The sequence below is a fragment of the Eucalyptus grandis genome, chromosome 6 (assembly GCF_016545825.1).
Source record: "Eucalyptus grandis isolate ANBG69807.140 chromosome 6, ASM1654582v1, whole genome shotgun sequence".
In the NCBI taxonomy this organism is placed as follows: domain Eukaryota; kingdom Viridiplantae; phylum Streptophyta; class Magnoliopsida; order Myrtales; family Myrtaceae; genus Eucalyptus; species Eucalyptus grandis.
Window position 1 is genome coordinate 37,627,533 of NC_052617.1, and position 23,427 is coordinate 37,650,959.

At 37.6% G+C, this 23,427-nt stretch overlaps 1 protein-coding gene across 1 annotated transcript; it reads right to left on the minus strand.

Moving 5' to 3' along the window:
* Window positions 1–1,498: 1,498 nt before the first annotated feature.
* Window positions 1,499–21,578, minus strand: LOC104449562. The gene is given in 30 exon segments (XM_039316137.1): window positions 1,499–2,128; window positions 2,131–2,403; window positions 2,406–2,424; window positions 3,125–3,319; window positions 3,927–5,346; window positions 6,400–6,554; window positions 6,641–6,752; window positions 6,867–7,062; window positions 7,186–7,303; window positions 7,447–7,575; window positions 8,717–8,766; window positions 8,769–8,870; window positions 8,949–9,188; window positions 9,289–9,391; window positions 9,393–9,452; window positions 9,574–9,720; window positions 9,807–9,908; window positions 11,016–11,067; window positions 11,199–11,295; window positions 11,993–12,092; window positions 12,175–12,299; window positions 13,402–13,562; window positions 15,806–15,941; window positions 16,016–16,088; window positions 16,201–16,301; window positions 18,054–18,219; window positions 19,024–19,133; window positions 21,443–21,476; window positions 21,478–21,546; window positions 21,549–21,578. Coding segments are annotated over 30 exon segments (4,854 nt in total). The 3' UTR covers window positions 1,499–1,949.
* Window positions 21,579–23,427: the final 1,849 nt, after the last annotated feature.

Sequence of the window (23,427 nt, forward strand, 5' to 3'; positions counted from 1 at the left end):
TTTACCAAAAATTGTTAAGCTAGATGACACAAGACAAGAACTTAATTGGCATGGCAAATCCACATGATAATCCATAACAATTTGGGGTAAATTTATCATAAATATACCAACTTGAGATTTTTGCTAACCAAAAATATAATTTGGGATAAATTTGTCACAAGTAAACTAGTTTCTGATTTTTTGTGATCCAAAAAATCACAAAGCATTAGTTTGAGGTTTTTTGTAACATTAATCCATAATAATGAAAGATGAAAAGAGAAATATCGACAATTTTGGTGCACCCATTAGACAATGTATTACAGGTACGACACTGTAGCACCCAATTTACAAACTGTACCTAATATTCTTCACCAATATATATAACCAAGGGTGCACGACTTGAGAATTATTCAACACCTGGAATCTCGAAGCTGTGACCATCGGTGCACGATCTAAAATTTGAAAGATCCCCCCTAAAAATGCTTTTCGGGTCAATCGGCCCCACGTGCACTCATTGTAGTGGCAAACAAGCAGGTTTAAACTCGAGCAAGTAGCTACTTTAGTCAATCTCCGGGACATGATTGTTAATCGTGAGGGACAAAGATTCGTCTTTTTCCTCACTCGGTCTCGGAAGGTCAGTCAAACCTCGTTGGTAGGCCTCACTCCAAAGTATCATTTCCATGCCGAGATAAACCCTCGTGGCTGGAAAAAGCTAGTTGAAGCGTGCGCGGTGCTCATGAACTTTGATCCCGCATTACTGATACATGTCCTTAAAAAGGCTTGTGTATATTTCCACTAGAATTTTTTTTTTTTTTGAGCAAACACTAGAATTCAAGATTGACTAAAAGATTCTCAGGATTCTTGCCCTGGGACAATCCGAAGCCATCTTTACATCTAACTTGCGACAAAAAAAATACCAGTGCATTATTCCTTCTCCTTGGAATATGAAGGTATCAGAGAGGTATCAACCATTAAATAGCTCGATATTTGGAGGTGTTGAAGGATGGAGAGAGATTATAAAATGAACGTAGACCTTATTATAGTCTGGATTTGAATGCTACTGACGTGGAACCAAAGATACATTTCAATACACCTGCGGAGGATCTGGTGGGACATCGAAGATCGACTTTTCATTTGGCGCATTCCCTCGGAAATGATGATAATTTGGACAATCATTGCGCTTTTGTTCGTCAATATTAGTTCCTACCAACACTAAGGCTTGTTTTCCCTCCTACTTCCCTCTAAAGGTCTTTGGGACCAAAGGGTAAGTCAAAATATATCTTGGTCAGAGAATCAGTGAATCTATCTATATATCGCCGACAGCACGCAGTAACTAGACAAAGCATCACATAAGCAATTAGAAGCAAAATCCTGCAACAGCATCCATCAAAGATAAACTACATCAACCGCCAATAAAACCCATGGACACTAGCGCTCCATTCGTCCATGAAAATTACCCCGGTTAAGCCACAAGTTCTTCACAGGAGAGTTCCGATGTAACTTCAGAAAACAACTTCACTTGGTCTTTAGGACATTTGATTTCCGGCATCTATCATTTGCCATAAAAAAACTTCCACAACAAGCCACTCTTCCTTCGAGTCACTCTCTAGTCTTTCCTTTTTCCATTACAGATCAATGGACAATAATCAATGAGGACCTTCAACTAGTAGAATTTGTATGTTACATATACACACCGGTGACATGAATGCGTGGCCATGACAAAATGGCTCAACATATACAATGAATAAAACAAGGGAAAATTTGGAAGCATACCACAAGCTCCTACAAAAGAATACAGAGAGTACGTACCTAAAGGGCACACGTTCTATTCAAACTCTCCAATAAGCAGCTTCAACATCCTACAGAAGCATTTTATCTAGCAGCACCTTGAATCATTGAGTAAGCAACATGAAGCCTAGAGGATTGAGAACTCAAAACTCTCATATCTGTGTATAAATGAGAGTATGTCTTTAGCCGAATGGTGAAGGTACAGGAGCAGGACCTGCAAGAGCATCCGATCTTTTGATGCTTCCCATACCACATATGATGCATCCAGGAGTTGATAAAGCTGAGAACTTCGCTCCACATAGATCACAGACATCGTACCCAATAGTTGAAAGACGGCTGAGAGTGGCAGCACAGAACTGAGAGGATCTTCCAAAGGATCAATAGATTTGTTGGACAAACCCCTCTGAACGCACATGTCAATAAGACTCCTTAGCTCGTCCTGTTTGCCTGGAGGTGCTTTTGACAAGAGGAGATCAAGCATCTGCTTGGCATAAGCAAAGTTTTGAACATCCATGTTTCGTTTGATGGCAGTCCGAATGCAATTTATTCGGTGCTTTGCAAGTAGTGGCAAAGAACCCAAATGTCGGGATAGTCTGGCCATCTCATCTTTAGCACTAATTGCACTGGCACCTTGGACTTTTGCAGGCGTCCAATTTCCTGTGGTATCAAAGTCAATAGAGGTAGATGTGGTCTGAAGAAACTCAAATAATGGGGAAAACAATTAAGCGGACTCCTTATTGATTATGACTACTTTATCCTCCCAAACTCTCTGCATTATATCAAAACAAATTTCATATCACAGAGGTGGCACTGACAATGTCACAGAAAAATGGGCTTCACTAACAAGAAAGAACCTCGTGCAATTACATATAGTAATCACTTTTCTGGGCACCGCTTACAGAATGGCAAAGTGAAATTTTACTCTGGCTGTATAATGTGAGCAGATGAGGTTCCATGAGTGGGTCTTGCTGTAGTCAAATTCTCTATATTCAGGATATGACTACTCAACTAAAATGAATGCAGCATTCTCAGAAGTGGCAGTCATACATCGAAAACCATAGAAGATTAGACCATGTCTCCACAAATATTCCTTTGTAAAATGTGCTGAAGGTTTTCAGAGCTGCAGTGTCAATATAAAAAATGTAATGATGCAAGTTTGGGCATAATAATATGGCCAAATTATGGATATCTAGAGGAAATAGAGTTCACCTATAAGAATAAGTCGTGAAATTTGCATGTTCAACAATACTGACAAAATGAACCGAAAGAGATTTTCCAGACTTAAACTGACTTGCCTTCAAAATCAAAACGAGCATTTCATTAATTTACATTAACTGACATAAAAATTACCACACACCTGTAGAAGAGTAACTGCAATTTTGTACTGAGCACAAATAGTGCCTTGTGCCTTAATATCAGCCCCACGTGACTGGTCCTTTGCAAGTGCCAGGAAGGCTTCATCAAAACAAGATAATGCATCAGCTAGCTGATTCTGCTCAAGGTGTACAAGACCAGTTTTAAAACATACTGATGCAGCAGCCCCACGTGGAACCTGTAAATGCCAACAACATAAAATTAACATGCATTCCATATGAGGAATTCATCAATCAGTTGTTGAAGCAGAGTGGGAGTTCAATGTGGCCACTGGCCAACTAATGCATAACCTCAATGTACAATCATCTAATCATATATCAAGCAAAACTTTGACAACGTTAAGATTGCAACATCATTGAAAAATGAGAATAAAACAGGATGCAGCCCCACTTTGTTGTCCATAACAAGAGAGAGATCAAATGGAGTTCTTCACAAAATTTTAAAAAGTAAAAAGAAAAAAAAGAAAGAAAGAAAGAAATACTCAATAGATCAAGGTGTTAAAGTATTTTACTTCATATAACATAGTTCCAGAATCTTGCTCTTTGCCATACTACAGCAGCAGCATTATCAAACCATAAGCATTTGTGCAGTCTAACACAACTTTCATACTATAGCAAAAGAGAGAAGCAAAGACTAGCCCGTTACACTAGTCTAGAACTTAGAAGCCCCAAAACTACTCTTCATGGGATCCAAATAGGTGGAAATGCTTCTCAATACTCAAGAGAAGAAATCTATAGGACAATTTCACAATTCAATATACGTCTATGTAAATAATTTAAGTTCACCTGTCCAGGCCGCACGGATGCTGGTGGAGAAGCAGGATGGACAGGTTTTCCAGAATCTGTGGAAGCTGAAGCCCCAAGAACACTAAGATCAAGAGGTTGGGTTGAGATGGGGACTTGAGCCTGAGGCTGCGGTGCTACTACAGTGTGAGCAGCAGTTTGTGGTGGAACGCCACCATCAGGAAGTCCAATTGAATCAAGTGGGACAGCAGGTTGTTGAGAGGCTTGAGGGGGAACACCACCATCAGCAAGCCCTATATCAGCTGCAGATGTATTGACCTGACTAGTTGTTGCTTTTCCAGTTTCAACGCCTCTAGCAGGTTCACCCATTTTTGAGAGAGATGTCCCAGGAGGACGCAATTGAGCTGCAACCTGCAGGGACGATACGGTATTCTGGAAGAAGTCCTCAGGAATGGGTCTAGCTGTCACCCCCATTCCCATAATGGCAGGACCAGGCTGTGCTGCTGGTGCAGATTGTGATAACACATCAGTACCAAAAATATCTGCAGGAGCAGAAACCGGACTAAAACCTGCAGGGCCAGTAACCATTCCACCAGTTGAAGAAGCAGAACGTTGTGACAAGCTCTGCCCAATATCCAATGACTTTGTCCTACTAATTGATGAAACTAAACCCTCACCTAGCTTGAATTGCTTTGTTGCCTCTTTGATCTTGTCAACATCCACGGGAGAGGCAACAGGTTTATCTCTAATTCTTATTTGCAATTTCTTTGTTTTGGACACACCTTCCTCATCGCTGCTGCTACCATCATCACCATACATTGTTTTCTTAAATTCTTCTTCAGCTTTGGCTTGTTCGTCTGCAGCAGTAGCAGTATGCATTGTAAGGGTTTCCAGACCCATCAAGGATTCAGCCTTGGAGTCGGCCTTGGCAATGCCATTAGATGTTGATTTCACCAAAGAAGTTTGTATACCATTTGGCTTACTGTCATTTCTAACAGGAATGAGAACTTTGGCCAAGCTGTCTTCCCTAACTGCCACAATATTGCCCCTTCCTTTGATTGAACCCAAATACACACCAATATGATCTGCAATTATAGATGGAATAGCACCATCATCTGTTTTCATATATGGCATAACTTCAGCCGCAAGCTCCCACTGAGGTATGTCCTTCAGATTAGTAGGGGTCTTAATTTCCCAGTTTCCACCACCCCACTCGGGTCCTTTAGGGACCATGCTCTCTGCAGCAAAATTAGCAAAAATTCCTTGTGTCCATCCTGTAGAGCGGACTCTCAAAATTCGTTCACAATATCGCCGGATTTCTGAATCGCCACCATCTTCCTCCAATTTCTGAGCAAGACGTCGCATGGCACTGGGGTTCAAGTGGCATATAAAGAGATCCAGCATACTTTCATAGTCAGATATGACTTCAAAAGTCTCTTTTGCATAGTCAAACTGACCATACCTGCATGTCAATTCTCTATTAGCAACTGAAGGCAGGCACAAGTAAATGGACCCGCAAGTACAATATTATCTCTTCAATACACCATTCTGTATGCACTTGAGGTCAAGTGTCAACAAATATTACTTATGGGACCCATACACTAAAGCAGTGAAATAGACAAGATTATGTATACTTAGGCAAGGCTAGTATTGCCAACTTAAACAAATATACCATGGTATTCAACCACGCGACCCAATCAACAATATTCGCAAGCTTGAGAATAATCAATTTTCAAGGCTCCCCAAGTCAATATTCACGTTAATAACTGACATGGTGTTCATCGAAAAATAACGCTTAAACAATACATCAGAGCTTCAAACTGCATTTCGGATATATTTTCAGAGATATTCGTGGAGAACGAAATGTGTCACCTCACATGTTAAACAGAAGCAGCAAGATCACATAGAAATTGAATTCCATGCATCTTTTTGTATAGCAGTCTAAGTATCATTTTGAATAACAAAGGATGCATGTGTGTAATATGTTTGTCATCATGCTATATGGAATATAGCTAAAAAGGAATTAACAATAACATCACCAACTCAAAACCACTCCAGACTTCTGACCAAAAAGGAAAAAAAAAAAAAAAAAACCCACTCCATAGTAAAAGCCGTCCAATGTCTCACTTGTCACACTATTGGCAGTCAAGCTCAACAAGCCAGTTCTTCCAGCACCAAATCATCACTGCCCAAACAAACATTGCACAAATTTCCAGCAATGACCTCATTCATACCAATAGGATTTACAAATCCAAGCATTTAGACCAAAGAATATACAAGAAAACAATAGATTTCAACAGGAAATCCCTTATACATTACTATATTGATTTATTATAAATCTGGTGTATATGGGAGCAAATGTCGGATCAAGATAATTACAAGCAGAAACGGAAATTAACAGTACAGGTGGACTTTAAGAGTTGTAAGAATTGAAACAAATTATTAGGAATGACATGTAATGTGAACATTTCTCGAGGCAAGTGAAGTTCCCAACTAGGTACTTATGTCTACTTACTTGATACAGGCATATCCCAATTGTCGAAAACGATGGAACAAATGAGAAGTTGGAGGGCATTTGGGATAGTCTCTCGAACGCAAAAACTCATCCTTCAAGACTGATAGAGCCGTAGAAAATCGGAGGGCTTTAATTGCATATATACCCCTCAAGACCTAGACAGCCAAAACAGTAAATAAACAGGATAGGTCCTAAGATGATTGATTATGATGAAGTCTGTTGAACATGGTGAAAAGCAAACCTGTGTGAATTGTGGACCCGATTGAGAGAGTGATACAGCTAAATCCCCACAAACAGGAGGACCTCTTGCGAGGATGTTGAGTGATCGTGGAGTTATACGCAAGCTGTCAAACCTTGTTACCCAAAAAAGATATTGCATGTCAGGTTTCACTAGGATCTCATGCAAATTCATTTAGCAATAACATGTACATCTTCACTCCAGACAGTGTAGCATCAGGGTTGAGTACCTTGACGTTATTTGATATAGTATCTCAGAAAGGTCAATTTTTTGCTCAAAGTGTTGTTGCATTGTGGCAAATCCAATAAGAAGAGGTTCAAGAAGTCCAACAAGACAGCTCCTAATTTCAACTCCTTTCTTCTGTCTAGGATTTATTTCGGTAGGGGTGGCCAGCAACAGCCTATCATTCAAAGCACCTACCAAAACTGGAAAGGAAGATCATCCTGGTGTCAGAAGTACAGTGACAGTGTAAAAATCAAAAGATGAAATATAAATTTAAAAAATGCTGGAAATTTTTTAAAACATCCTAAAAATACAAAACTCAGCACCTGCATAAGGCATACTGATAGAGAGAATGGTCCTTGCTTTCCCATCCCAGCCAAGCACGCTAATTGAACTGGCTGTGGAGAACAGAAGTGCAGGCCCAACCCATAAAATAGATCTGAAGTAAGGTGAAGTTAAGAACATACAATGTTCTCATCACATCAATAACAAAATTTTCATAATCTGTACATGTGAAAAGCATGAACTCTACTGCACATGTAGCCAAGAGGAAAAAGGCTAATTGAAAAGCCTCTAAATTAGGATATTGGAGGCATTCCTTTGTCAAATCTGGTAGAACTGGTTGCCAGCACATCAAGATCAGCAGATGCTATAAGAACCCTATGCGTAGTAATTATTCCTGCAACAAAGCCTCTGAGAGTTTCCTGCCAATGCACCTGCCGAAGTCCGACTGACATCAACATTTGAATTGGCAAACGCATTTATTCAATGTCATACATAAAATTACAAAAGAAAAAGTATACTAGCACATGTCAATAGGATTATCGACATTAAACAACAATACCTAACAATCAGGACATCAAGCCAGTATGATTTAGATGAGTTCAATTAATCACATAACAGCAGATAGGATCACATCAAGAGGTAACAGCTATGTCGTTGAACCAGCAACAAGGTGGCAAAAGAAGTCAGAGGAGAGGACATGAATCCTCCACAAAACTAGAGTGCATCATTTGAAATTGATACTAAAAGAAAATTTAAACCACATTTCTATGACCACACCCTTGCAGATTCTGAAGTGAAACAATGGAGCTTTTACATCTCCTCATTCTTGAAATTAGTTCACAGATAGGGAAAGAGGAAGAGGATCAATTTTCTTACAAAGAGATTCTCATTTCCTACCGAAAGTTACAAAAAAACACATGCTATAATATGTGCACAGAAGCAGTTTCATTCCTATCAGCAGCACCTCAACACATATTCCTCAAATGTAATTTAACAATGTTCATCCAGATCCACTATCTACAGATCGCAGATTTTTCTTCCAAGTGCACACAATTCTCAGGTGCTCCTGAACAATCTAAAGCCTATATCTGCCCTCAATAAAAAGTTAATTCCAATTCTATAGCTGGTTGAAATCGGCAAAGTGTCCTCATGACTAGTATTAAGAGAAAGGTTTCCCAAATCAAACTGCAAACTACATGTGGCCAAAAAGCGAAAAAAATCACAAGCTCATGCAGGAACCAAGAGTTTACAGAAACATGTTATAACATTCTAAAAGACCCACAAAAGATAAAATTAACTACAATGGTGAAAATTGCTCAGATCTCTGCTCGACAAGGGTATCTTTATGCTAGTGTCACACAGAAAATAAAAATATATCCTCATGGACATTTTCTTATATCATTTGTCAGGACTGCAGGTTGCCTGGACAAAATTAGTTAAAGGTAAAAGATAGCCCTCTTCTTATCAGGAACATTTTCATTCAAGTGGCACAAAGGGGATACCAACCCATTTGCAAAATCAATTACTGGATAAAGAGTCCAGAAGGCTTAAAACATTTCTAGTTAACATTACCTGGAGAACAATCTCATTTACTTTCAGCTTAATGGATTTTTTCCCTTCTGCTTTGTCGATATGTTATGGCCATTTGTAGTTGAAAGGCGGGACCCTTGGACCAGCTTCGCCAAACCGATGGTGTTCCCATGTGAAGCAAACATCAAAGTTGACTCTGCACATTAATCTGGATCATGTAAAAGCATCTAACAAGATATATGAATGACAAAAGCAAATTCCACTCTTCAGGTACCTATAGGAGTCGTAAAAATTCTATCAACTTCAGTTTCAAACATGAATGGAAGAGGGCCTTGAATAGAACCAACATTAGTATCTGCAGATTCGCTTTGCTCAGCACTAGAAGCTTCCTTCTTCTGATTATCAGCTTCTAGTAAAGTTCCTCCTGGTAGTACAAATAAAGAGAGTCCAGATTTGTCGTTGTCGAGTACTGCAAACTGATTCTCATTTGGACCAACAAATGCAGCATTTAAACCTGAAAAGTTCAGAAATGAATGATCTAAGTCATTCTGTGGCTTTTATATCGATGTACATTAAGTAAAAGTGGATTTTCCTTGGAAATTGGAAAGACAAACCTTTGACCGAGCTCCCCTTACTGTTAGCAGCCTGAATATTAGTATTTTCCCAGTAAAGGAAAACTTCATTTGCAGCACCTCTGCACTCATAAACAATGAGAAAAAAGATGCTGCTTCATGCTGTAGACTATGCGTGTTGGATAGTAATCCACATTCCCAGGGATCTGCAATTGAAATAACATACTGCATCAATTATAAGAGGACAAGTTTCTGGAGACATTAGCCTAAGATGATTGACAATTCAAAACAATATTCCAGATGCCAGGGTTTTGCGTTGCATCATACCGATTTTTGAAGTTTCTTGTAGATAGAATCTGTCCCAGAACAAAGATTGTATGCCATGAGGTTTAGGTCATCTACATAAAAAGCTCGGACAGGATAGTGAAGGACTCGACTGTCTTTATTAAAGAAATTCATCTCCAAATGGAATGGCTGCCAAATGAAAATGGCTTCAGACAAAAATACAATGAAAATAGATAGAGATTGTAGAGATTGAGCATCAGAGACTGAAAAGTTACCTGGCAAACAGGAATATCTTTCAGAGGATGGCTAGCATTGGAGACAGTAACAAGGGGTAATCGAGAAATAGGAGCACTTTTTGCATGACCTTCCATGAAATGCTGCAACAACATACCAATAAGTAGTGTGAACAATCTGAAGAGAAAAATAGAGACAGGCTAGGTAATATCATAGGGTGGAAAAACACCTACTACAGAAAAACATCAAATAGCACCCACAAATCTGAAATCTTTTCCAGCATGAAAAATAATAGAAACAGTGAAACCACTTATTGCCAAAGGTAAAAATGTCATCATTTCCTGATAAAAATTCAAAGAAAGTTGAAGTTCAAGGGTTTTGTCAATATGAATTTAAAGCAATTTAACCAGCCCAGACCTGATAAGCATTTCAATGCGTTAATAGTAAACAAATTTAGAGCACATTCCTTTGGGCCTTCAAAAATTCCCAATCCAGGCCTACTGAAAGATTGAAACCCATTGCATGGGTTACGCTCAATGAAAGTCTTTTTAAGGTTCAAATTTTTAGCTAATGCAGCCAACTGACTTCTGAACTGAAATCTGAATTAATTATGCTCCATTTATGAAAGACAGAATTAAGTACATATTCTCATTCAAACCAGGAGACACTACATCTATATTCAAAGTGCAATAACACAAAATGCAGCTCTCAGGTAAACCGTCTTAGTTAATATTGTGCTTGGGCAAATCTTATAGCGTATTTCAGATGCAAGAAGATTTATAAATTTAAAACTTCCACAACTCAACCATACCCTTATATGTAAAGAGTGATTACACAACCACATAAGACTATGTTATACAGCCCACCCATGGTTCAAAAATCTGGAAAGCAGAAAAGGACTCATGTCTCGGCTGATACTTCTTTTCATCATACTGTGTAACTTGGAGATTATATATTCAATAACTTTGAATCAGTCTTGTATTTTATTAGCAAGCTTTCCTTCTGCTATCTAATCTTAAATATTAATCATGTGGTGAACGATTTTTTCAGTAAATTTCATCGAATATACAAAGGACTGGAGAAGAAAAACAAAGGCCAAGGGAGAAGACTGCAACATGCAGCCACACATTGCCAAATTAGTTAGCTGAGGTAAAAAAAAAAACCATTAGATATATATGTGGTAAAGCACAGAAAGGTGAGACAAATAATCAACATTAGTCCACAAAAATTAAAGCAAAGAAGAAACATACGCTATAAAGAAATGCCTTCCTTGCAATATCTGAAATTGTAAGGTGATTTTGACTGGAAAAAGATCAAAAAGAAATTAATCATTCAACAAAGATACAGAATAGCATAAATGATTTCAGCAAACAGATAAGCTCATGTAACAGGGTATAATAAAAAATGAACGCTGTGAGAATTTCTGGACTCACCCCTTCAAGTGATGCTCTTGCAATTGTGCTTGAAGTTGATGCTCGGCCAAGATTCCAGAGGAACCCAAGGAGGAAAGTTTCTCTTTCAAAACAGATGCTGCACATCACTTATGAATTATTAGTTCACATATTGGAAGCTAGAATAAAAATATTAGCCATAACCAATGAAAATATTACTTGATGACAGTAAAAAGATGATATATGATTAGATGTATTTTCAGGATGCACTAGAAGGATTTCAGGAAAGTCACTGATGATGGTCTATAATTTTACTAAAACATACAAAAGCAAATATTTCAGAATGCATGGATTGAAGATAAGTTCTCTAACCCCACAGAGGAAAAGTGTATAACAATTAGAACTAAAACTTAACAAGAAAGGGGACAGAATTCAAAGGGATTCAAGATACGTTCAATCACCCATTGGGTGGAAGAGAGGGTCATGAAACTAGAACCTAAATCTAATGCCTAGAGGTCCATGGTAATTGCCAAGTAAGCCACTCCTTTTCTTGGTAAAATCACACATTTTCCTCAAAGAAGGAATTTAAACATTCAAAAGTTATCCATAAGTTAGACCAAACATTCACCAAAGAAACACATTGTCAATAAATATAGCTCATGACTATTAACTTGACTGAAATTGCTTGAAAAGCATCGACACTATAGAATATCCGAAGATGCAGCAATAAATTGAGAGAAGGATAAATCAACTTATACATAGATGAGAGTATTCAGCAGTTGTTAATAACAAAAAAATAGGTCAAATGGTACATCAAGGTAAATACTAGAAATCACCTGAAGACCCCCTAGCACTTTGGAGAACTGCAAAGAGTTGTTTCCGTCCCTCCCGAGTGTATGCAGCTCTACTTTTCGGGTTGTCAGTGCTTGCCATACTCTGTCAATGGAAAAAAATGAGATTCATTTCACAAGTCCAATCAGGATACTTTGGTAGTAATAAGTAGATGGCTGCACGTAACTGCAAAGAGAAGAGTGGCTAAATTCAATTTGGGATGCACTTCTAATGCTCTAATCCGTGGTAAGGGATACACCGTTTCTCCCCCTTGTTGAGATAAAATGTTAGGGATATCAATTGGTTCAATTGCTGCAGCCAAAATCAAGAAGACCATGAGCCAAAGCAGATCAGAATATGTGCAAGTACATGCAAGGCAGAGGAGAAACTAGACATCAGTTATTTCAGCTCCAGCACTTCAACAGTTGACAACAACATCAAAGTTGCAGAAGTCAAGAACTCATGAAGAAAATGAAAATACATCTTTGGAACACTGATTCTGTTCATAAGAAATTAGTAGTCAGGACTATGGAACACCAGTAATAATTATTTCTTATTTGGCAAAATATTTGTTATATGTTAACAATGCCACATAGATTATGGAGCTTTTACTAATGACTCCTGCAAAATAGACTGCATGTGATCATGATTATTGCTTTACTTTCCACATCCAACTGGATAATTTATAGATCGATACTGAATCATCCTATCATGCTTCAGATAAGCACTTCATTCACATAAAGAAGCAAACCAAACTCATGCTGACTTCTTATCGATGCAAATTTTATATATGGGTCAACAGCTGGAAGACTAACAATCCAAAAAGAAGCAGCTTTCACCCATGGAATGGAACATATTTTAGCAACTGGGGGGTCAAAAACCCATTATTTCAATATCCATGAGAAAAAGCCTCTTCACAACTTTCAATATCAAAAGCTGGTCAACAAGATGCAGGGAAAACAAAAATACTTAGAATACTTATCGAGCTAGCTGCCAAAAAAGCCAGTGCAAATCTTATCAACCAAGTAACAAAACACAAAGTTCAATCCACAACACAACAAGCACCATCCACCAGACTCCCATGATACGTAATAAATGCAAATTGAATTTCCAACACAAACCATCACATGGTTTCCATATTTAAGTTCTTTTACATTATCTCATATGTAAAATGTGAAATCATTGCCAGCATTTAAACATATTGGACTGAAATAAGAATTTAAAATAGAGGAGAAATCAGAGTTGCTCGCGTCAGGAAAGAACTTGACAATTTTTTCCTCATAAGATCAAAACACTTTGCACTTCCTTGAGTATCAAATGACGGTTTCACACAAAAAGAGACGACAGGAAAAATCAGCATATTCTGCTATGGTGATGTTGTGAAATGCATGAAGAACCCATAAATCTGGAATACCTGCAGGTTCAAAAAAATTTGCTTGCATGGGTGGTCTGTTTGGATTAAGGTTCACACGTGTTTTCCAGACTTGAAGGTTCCCATCCTTTGAAAGTGTGACTAGCAGCCGCAGCATTGAAAGCCAAGCAATTGAAATAATTGGTTGAGAACCCACCTGCGTACTGGTTGCACGTAATTAGAATAATGCATCCATGGTCAGAAATTGTTACTGGGGCAATAAAATTCTTAACAGAACATTATAAACACAGTAAGAATTGCGTCACCACTAATCCAGAATGTACCACACAAATATCAATAAATTAGAAAAAAAGTACTGCAAAATTGTTATGATATCATGGACAATCCAAGCATCTTTTTTGTTTTCTTTTTGGCTTGGAGGACCCCACCGTTTAAAAATGACATCTCTATATCAAATTGCAACTAGTCCAGATCATAATAACAAGTCGTGAAGCATTATACACCAATTGCCTAGAGACGCTAACTGTACCATGACTTTTTCATCCACATTCCAAAAAAATTCCACTGGGCATATTATCCAGGATATTGACCCCCTATTAAATGCTCCAATTATCAAGATCTTCAATCTTTCCAAAAGCTAATATTTAAGGAAATGTCTCCCTTCTATTGTGATTGATCATCTGTACATAGGTGAATTCCCTTGGTGCTTCATCAATTTACCCACATAAAAGAACTACATTGATGTCATGTCTAAGGACAGAATTTTAAAATAGCAATGGATAGAGCTTTAATAATTTCATGGCAACAATTGTACTGCAAATCAATAGCTATGACCAAAAATATAACTCACATATTATTTTTCGGGTTCGTATATAAAAGTAACTAGACCATTACCGATTCTCCACTTCTAAAGCTTGAAACATGAAGATTTAGCTACTTTTGACATATTATAAACAAAAGATTAGCCACTGTACATAATGTACATTATGCATGTTCACCACACACATTGCAATAGGCATTTGATTCCTAGTATGTGATCATGCTTCAGAAATGCCAACTTCAGTAAATGCAGAGACCTATAATTACACTTGATTGACTGGAATTAAGACCTGCTTCACTCAATGATACGCCCACAAAAGTGATGTAAAAATCAATAAATGGAAAAGAATCAGAAGTTGAAGGTGGACCAAGGATGATTATAACATTAGTAATTCACCTTTGTGGATGACAAGAGTGAAAACAATGTTTTGATTTAGACCAGAGGTGCTCAAAAAAATTGATATCCTATGTCACAAGTTAAATAAACAGCATGGGTTCATCTATTGGCTACTTTTCTATGGACACATAGGATGCTTCTCCTTTATTGAGTCTCCAAATTAATTATCCAAACAAAACAGATACCCATGCATAGGGAGTATGAAATCTAACTTTCCTACACTCGATTGATTCCTATAAAATGTAGTAGCAAAAAACCCTCCCAACCCACTCATTGAAGGGGAGAATGGATAATCCAAGCTCATTGATCATTATTTGAAACCCTATGTAGCAGCAAAAACGCCTCCCAACCCACTCTTTGAATGGGAGAATGGATAATTTAATCTCATTGATCATTATTTGAAACCCTAACTACTACCTATTTATGCTAAGTATTCTCCTTCCTCAATATAGTCCCATAATGTATTTCCCTGCAGCGAATGCATGTTAACTTATAGTCATTGTCAACACGGTTTCTTTGAAGTCATTGTCAACATGGTTTCTTTGTTTAACTTGCAGGTTGCATGGTCTATTTAGTTTCACGGGAATCTTAAGCTCCATTGATGAAAATCAACTTAGATTCTGATTTTCTGGGACTTGCCTTGGCAATTAATTCATCAAAGTCCATGATCTGTAACAAACTAGAATAACTGGTTAGGTGATTTTACCAGTGGGTTGGGTTTGGTTGAAATATTTGAACCCAAATATGTCACTATAAAGGGCATCAGGTAAAAGAAGAGATGTCATTAAGGAAAGAGACTTAATATACCCCCAACTGAATTGAAGCAAACCCAATCACAAACAACTCTAATTTAGATGCAATAGACAACTTTGACTATGATGATGATGACAATGGTGATGGAGAAAGGAGATGAACTCAGAACGTCCTACTTCTGTAGCAGCATACTTCAATGAAGCCGCACCAACTACCAAGGAGCAAGTAGACAAGTTGACTCCCCAATGAACCAGCCCAAATAACCAAACTGGTCTAAAACACAAATAAAAATTCTGAGCCGGTATGACCAGGTTGGTTCATGTTCTCAAGCCTCCGAACTTTTCTAAACACCCCGAAGATTCAGTCTCTTCTACCTTTCACATATTTATGATAATATAGACGTGTCATTGACAAGATGAAGCCCCCTAAGCATAACAAATGACCCCAATGCATCACAAGATAACTATTAGAACTTACATTCCAATCATATTAGGTCTCTCAGTGGAGACATCCCATGCCAATAAAGTACCCCGTCTATCACCAACAAAAACCCATTCTAAAGTAGGATGAAAAGCGAAGGCACTGGTTCCAAGGAGCTTGATAGTATTATCAACTGCAATGAAAGCAAAGCCAGTTAAAGCCACACATTAAAATGTCAAAAGGACGCATAGTGGAATGAGCTCTCACGTTGTAATGTGTAATGAACAGCATATGTATGGATGTTGTAAGCTCGAATCAATCCATCTGCATAAGCTACATACTGTAGTTGGAAAAAAAAAGTAAACGTTCAGCATTAGCAGTACCCACAAAGGAAAAGGACAGAAAGTTCTTTTAACTGAAAGTAAAGAGAAAAAAGGAAGACAATATGTTACCAGGACAGGAAGGCGAGGATGGCAAGCAAGATTGACAATAGGTTTCTTCAAGTCTGTCTTTATTTTTGTTGGTGCCCTACCTCCTTCAACAGTTCCAACAACTACAAGCATGTGCCAGAAAAAACAACCTTATTAATATGGATCCATCAATAAGGCCAGAACAAAGATTTATCTGCTTTGCCAGAATCATATTATTTAAGAGCAAGTCTAAGGCTCTGTGCATGAAATGACAGTTCTGTAGCTACAATCTGGAGATTATAAAGCTCAATAAGAAAGTAGCTCAAAAATGAGCCCAGCAGATGACTGTTTGAGTGGCATTTGTGCTTTATCTTTCTTTCTATGCTTTTTTAAGGACCTTTTCCATGATATTTGAATAAGCTATTAGAGCCCAATTGGTGACGCCTTTTTCCAGGATCACAACGTAAGATCTATTCCCTAGAACCCTTTCTACTAAAGAACAAAAAGACCAAGATGATCCTTATGCAACAGCTCAAAAACATATGCAACCATATATCGATGCAGCACTGCTGAAATTTTGCTAAGGACATCTGTCGTCATCTTGTCTTGCACATTATATCCCAGATAAGAATACAGCAAACGTACTTTCAGTTTAAAAAACAACCAAAAACAATTAGCTTTCCAGTTCTGGGAAACAAATTTCTGAATCGGAGCATTACCAAAAGCCCACACAATAGAGCTACAAGATTGCATCTACTGAGCTATCCATCCAATCTAAGTAGTAGCATCTCAACTCAAGTAATGTAGTATATAGGCTTTTCAACGATATTGAATATAACTAAGTGATTGCATAATGCCAAATTTTTCTGCAGTAATTCTAAATGTAGTAGAGATATCCTGGTTATCGGTTAAATCAGATACACTCATTTTTAGTCTTTTTTTCCACCAACATCAGCTCATGGCTTGATGCCCACAACTGTATTCCTTCCATCTCTTAATACCATTGGTCTAAGAACATCTTCCTTTCTAGGTAAGTAAATTGAAGATGAGAGAGGACAGAGGTGTAAGTGTGCTTATTGGCAGAGGCCCACTCAAGCATAATGCATGATGTACTTTACTATTCTGGAAGTGTGCATAATGCATGCCTAACAAGGCTCTTCTTTTATTTCTTCAGCTCATCCTTGCTTATCTTTCAGAATATTTCTCTCTTCCAATTTTCAATACCTGCCACTTTATTCTCCACTTGCTATATACACCCGTCAAGCCATCATGACGGAAAAAACCTACCAATAGACTTAAAGCCTTCCATATTGCCTCACAAACCAAAGCATAAACATTTATTAGTGTTTTATAGCTAAGATCTGGTCAGAGTTTTATGCTCCTACAATATGAACTGGATCATGGCAGGTTATAGATTAAGCTTGGCAGAGTATAATAGGCCCCTTTAGTAAAACAGTTCGACTTTCTTGTACCTTTCTTCATAATTTGGGCCATGGCTCTTGAGAGGAAAGAGTTCCCCATTAAGATATTAACAGATAGGTGGGTGATAACTTTGTGCTCTTGGAATATTGTAAGATCTCTGAGTTTCTCTAACCCTTGAGTTCTGTTTATATTAAAATGCTTCAATAAATACAGCAGACTCTCAGTTTCTTTCTAGCTCAGAGGTTCTTTTGTATATAGATTTACATCCCTTATTTCCTCAAAACGAATCCTTTACCTTCTAATAGAAAATATACTCTAAAAAGTGTGTGCGAATTATATAGTATACATGCATGTGTGTATTGGCGCCCCCGGGGAGAGAACAAAACAAATGCATAGGAGAAAAAGCATAAGATGTAAAAACTAAACATTTCATAATGGATCAATAACTAAATCAAATGAAGAGATCAACTAACCTGTCACACTCATCCTTCGATGAAAACCAAAAAACACAACGGGTTGCAGAGGGGTCAAAGCAAGATGGACTTCTGTGTCAATGGAAATCTGCTCCATCCTCTTTTCAGGTGAATGTAACACACAGGTCTGTTCGGAGTCAAAATCACAAGATCGAATTGTGCAGTCCTGTGAAGGGAATGAATAAGAGCAGTGAGGTGAAAAGAAGCACAAGTGAAACAACACCCACCCAAAAAAAAAAAAGGAAAACTGCTTCAGATAGGTATCTAATACACGAAGAAGAGAATCAAACAAATAAGACTGCAGCATGATTTAGAGATGGAAGATTACCACGAGTAATGTAAATTTACAATGACTAACTCAATGAGCACTGAAAGAGAAGAGGCAGGGTTTCCTCTCAATAACTCATGCTTGTCCATGAGTGAAAAGGAAAGGAAAAAAATCAGTAAAGCAGATACATTTGGTATATAGTAAATGTCAATAGCTATCTACTTGTTTCCTTCATGAAAACTGAAACAGATACGTTAGTGTAGATCATTCTATTGGATTTAGTTTACAATAAGAAGGAACACAGCAGATCTAGATTCTAGAGATGATAGTCAAAGCAGTGGTCATCAAATTGTGTCCCTCATTGGGGTCACAAAAGTATCACTCACTTCCATCCAGCTGGAAAATTGGTAATTAACTGCAAAAATTTCCTCACTATGAAAATCATGCACTCCTATTTATCATGTGAACTTTACAAGTATGTGCATCTGCATCCATGCATAAGTTTGTGCGACGTGTACAACTGTTACATATCGACCATGAAAGAAAGGATCCTATACCTATATGCTCAAGTTATGATACCACCAGCCTAAAACATCAAATAGACCATGCAAGGACAGTAACGCAGAAACATCCCAGGAACATATCGTCATCTTCATTTAGCAACTTAAAATCCTATATGCAGAAAGCCATCAAGAAACTGACCTCAAGGATAGCAATTACAGCATGCCCACTAGTGGGACTATACTGCATCCGAACAACAGGAGAACCGATATCAATTGACGAAATCTTGCTTCCAGTAACTGCATCAAATTCTGGTTGACACAAAAAAAAATTAAAAGTTATCATTTTCACCACCGGCAAACAACATGCAGAGAAAAGATTATAGGAAATACAGACATTTTCCCAAACTGGGCAAAAGGAAAGTATTATGATATGTAAAAAATTCTGGGTCAAAAAAGAGAAAAATGAATGTAGATGATTATTGACATGGCAGGCCTCATGAAGCTAACTGATATCTTTGTCTGATCAATGGAAGTTTTGCCACTTCTTCCAGAATCAAGGGAGTTCTGAAACATTGTAACTTCTAAGCACTAATTTTTTTTAAATGAGCCCAATGTGCCAAACTTGTCTAGTATGTGGTATTATTTGCTACAAATCACAGCATGGTTTTAATAAATTATTCAGGGGCATCCACAAAGTAGTCTATGAATCATTCAGTTGCTTTGTTTCAAAGTTACAGCCAACATTAGACATTGACTACACCATAATCATATAAAGTGTTAAAGTATCTTCCATCGCTTCTTTATAGGGTTTCGATGGGCCTTACACTCATGCAATGTCCCACAACTATCTGCTTAAACTTTTGGATTCAACTTTCTAACATAAAGTAATAGCATCACTCGCCCAATTGAAAGTATATCATTCAAGAAGCTGAGTTAAACTACACGTGGCACTGTATTTTGTTCCACAATAAGTTGGCACCAACCTTATGTTAAATCTTTTAATTGCATGAGCAGGAGGTGGGTCGATAGGATTGCCAATTGGGTATCCAGTATAAAAAGGTACCCAAAAATTGTGATAAGTAGAGCCCCAATGGAACAAGGAATATATCAACCAAATTCAGACTTCAAAAATAAGGCAACAGTTCTCGTCAACCAAACCAATAAAAGGAGAAGGTAAAGTTGGAATCATGCTCAGCCAGCACCACAATCAAAACAAACTTAGTGGCAAAAACTTAATTTAGTAATTAGAATGCACATGGCCAAGCTTGCATAATTCTTGTACCCAACAAACTACCAAAGTCATAAAGCTATGCTATCGACCTATCTGAAAAATACAAACTATCTGCATTCTAAAAGTCAAAAGCAATAGGTGATCAATGTAGATTGTGGCCCATCTTAATACATTAAAATTCATAAATTAACTTTTTCTTGACCACACATGAGGGAGAATGCTGGTCTCAAATCCACCTAGTCCCACTTTCAAGCTTTTTTAGGGAAAAGAAACCTCTTTTATGTACTTGTCCCTGTTTCCGATATAATTGTTTAAAAAAATTATTAATTATGTACCTGGCAATAATTGGCACGATAAAATACAGTACAACCATGGTAATTGCAGTTCAAGATGTATCAAAACACAACTCAATTTCCACACAAAATAGCAAATTTCGATTCACGTTAATAGAGTTGGTGTATATATTTCTCAATTAATTGGTTGTCAATTTCTCAACACATAATATACAAACTTTATTCCACAATGATCGTATGTGTATCAAGGCCATAAATGCTAATCTTATGTTCACTGGTTGCCTTTCAAGTCATCTACATGCTTCCAATCTTATAACTTTAAAAAACTATGACAAGTAGGTCATTAGCAAGCTACTCCCATATGTATATTATCATTTTAAAAAATAGGTGTTTTGAACTTCTCATTCAATGTCTTGCGTATTAGAAATTTTTCACCCAAAAGATTAAAGACATTGAATATATAATCAGTGTATATCCACTCATCTCGCTAATAGGTACAAGAAGTCAAACGTTTTGAGGATAGGTTTTCTCAAATTACCAAACATTTGTGGGTAGAAACCATAAATAAAATTGTTGGTGGAAAAAAGAAACCATAAGAATTTGAGTTCATCATATACCTATCATTTTCTCCCTCTTGATGTATATTAAGTATTTTTAATAATATAACTCTTAATCTTAACGAAAATCTGGCTAGAATTACTTTAAGCGTTGCTGTAACTCATAATGCCAAAGGCATTGGTTTATCACCAGTACACATCTGATCTAGCATTGCACTCGATAGGAAATCTACCCAAGAAAAACTCTTTAAGCCAGACTCAAGTTAGCGAGTAGGTTAGGCATTTGAGTAGCAACCATCCTTGGGTAAAACCGTATTTTGCCTCAAATTCTCTCTATTTTTATTCATATCCATACAAGAAACTTTACAAACTTGGCTATCTTTATAGAAATGAGAAATTTCATCTTCTTCACAACAACAAACCTGACTAATACCGCAATCAAATGACTCCCAAACTACTTCAAACCAAACATTTGAAACATAACGCAAAACAAAGCCGTTGAAGCGAGACAAGAAAAATCACGAGAGCGGCATTTACCGACGACATGGGTTCCGATAGCCGCGGCGACAATCGCTTTGATGGGGATGGAACGCCGCCGCGTGAGGCTGCGAGGGCTTGAGGCCTCTCCCTATGTGCCTCGAGATCCGAGATGCTGCACCGTCGACCACTCCATCTCCTACTCACCGAAACTCCGATTCCCATCCTCGCATCGATTCAAAGAAAAATAAAAAAGGGACGCGAGTGCCCAAAAACAGCAATCACGAACAACGGCTGCGCACGGAAACATCCTCGATCGTCCGCATTAAGCTCAATTCCGAGCCGAATCGGTCGATGGCGCCAGCTCGGAGATCGCCATGCCGTGAGAAGCAGTACACGAAACTACGACCGGCGTAGCTCCGATCCACGAGCAGGCGCTTGCGCACAGGGATGGAGGGAGACCGATCTAGCAGTGATGGAGTTCGATCGAAGAGGAGTTGCGGAATTACCTGGAAGATCGCTCCTCCCATTCGAACGCGCATCGAAGAACCGATCGATGGAATGCCGAAGCTACGAGAGAGATCCCGAGAGAGAGATTGAGGAAATGAGACGGCTGGGTCGGACGAAACGGAGCGGTTCTTCCCGTTTCTCTTTTTTATTTTTCCTTTTTTTCCATTTGACGGAATTGTTGAAATTTCCTTTTTTTTTCTTTGATCGTACATGGGCCAAGGGTGGAGCGGATCTGGGCCGAATTAGCCTGCACTCTGAGCTGAACAGCTACACAAACACCTTCCTCAGTTTGAGTCCATTTAATTATTTAACTAAAATTTTTGAGTCAATTTATTTTTGTAAAATCTTTAATGCTGGTCGAAAGGGTTAAAAATAGACCCAATCTCACCCTGAATGCTGCGAAGCGTTTACCCGTCACAACCGGTGCATATGAGAATAGCGTAGGATCCCTCACCTTTATCAAGAATATATGATCCCGGGTAGAATTAACTAGCCACAAGCAATGCGTGAAAGAAGAAATACAAGGTTCTCTCACGATTATCGAAATATACATACACGATTATTCAGTCCCGTGCCACTTGAAAATTCTGTGTAAAAATTTCGCTTCAAAAATATTTCACAAATATCATGCTTAAATATATACGTGATAAGTATAAAGCATAATTATTTATTAGTCAAGTGAAAGGAGGGTGCTCAAAGAAATCATCCTTAACTTAATATTCCAAAATGATTTTGTCCAGCATTTTGTTGATTTGTGTGTCATCATTGTGCAATTGCCAGTGAAAAATGGAAGAGCTTCCTGGACAGATATTTAAAAAAAAAAAAATGTTCTCGTAACTTAAAGCTAATTAAAAAAAAATTGTGAGGATTAATAGCTACCAATTTGTCAATTTAAAGATATAGGCTAATGGAAAGATCAATGGTTTTGCTTTTCACGGGAAGCAAATGAAAATTCATTAACCAGAAGATTTGATTGAAAATGTCGAAGAAGCCCTTTGCCCATCTTAATTCCTCGTACAAATGCCCAACTGGAATTTATTTTATTTTTTTTGTCGAAATAAGTAGCTTTCATTACTCGCTAAAAAATGGATAACAAGTAATTTCAACACCTAAGCATAAGATTAAGCGAAGGGGATGGGAAGGATTAGCAAACCAACTCAGTGGAAGGGAGCTAGTTTGGTGGTCCCTTACGAGTCCGTTAATAATCATAAATAGCACACCAGTGACAAATAGAAGGTAAAATTGACTAACCTATCAACTGTCACCTCACTTGTCATCCAATTCAATAATTTAATAATAAAATTTATTAGAAACTAACGAATAATAAGTTTATTATAAATGTATCGATATTAGATTTTTGGTAATCAAAATATTATTTTAGAGTAAATTTATTGTACCAATTTGGGTTTTTCATGGTATCAATCTCATGCCATTTATGTTAAGCTTAAATATTAGAAAATGAATAGAAAAAAAAAAAAAAAAAGTATCTCGAGATTTTATCTCTTATTAAGCTTAGACTTAACAAAAAAAAATTA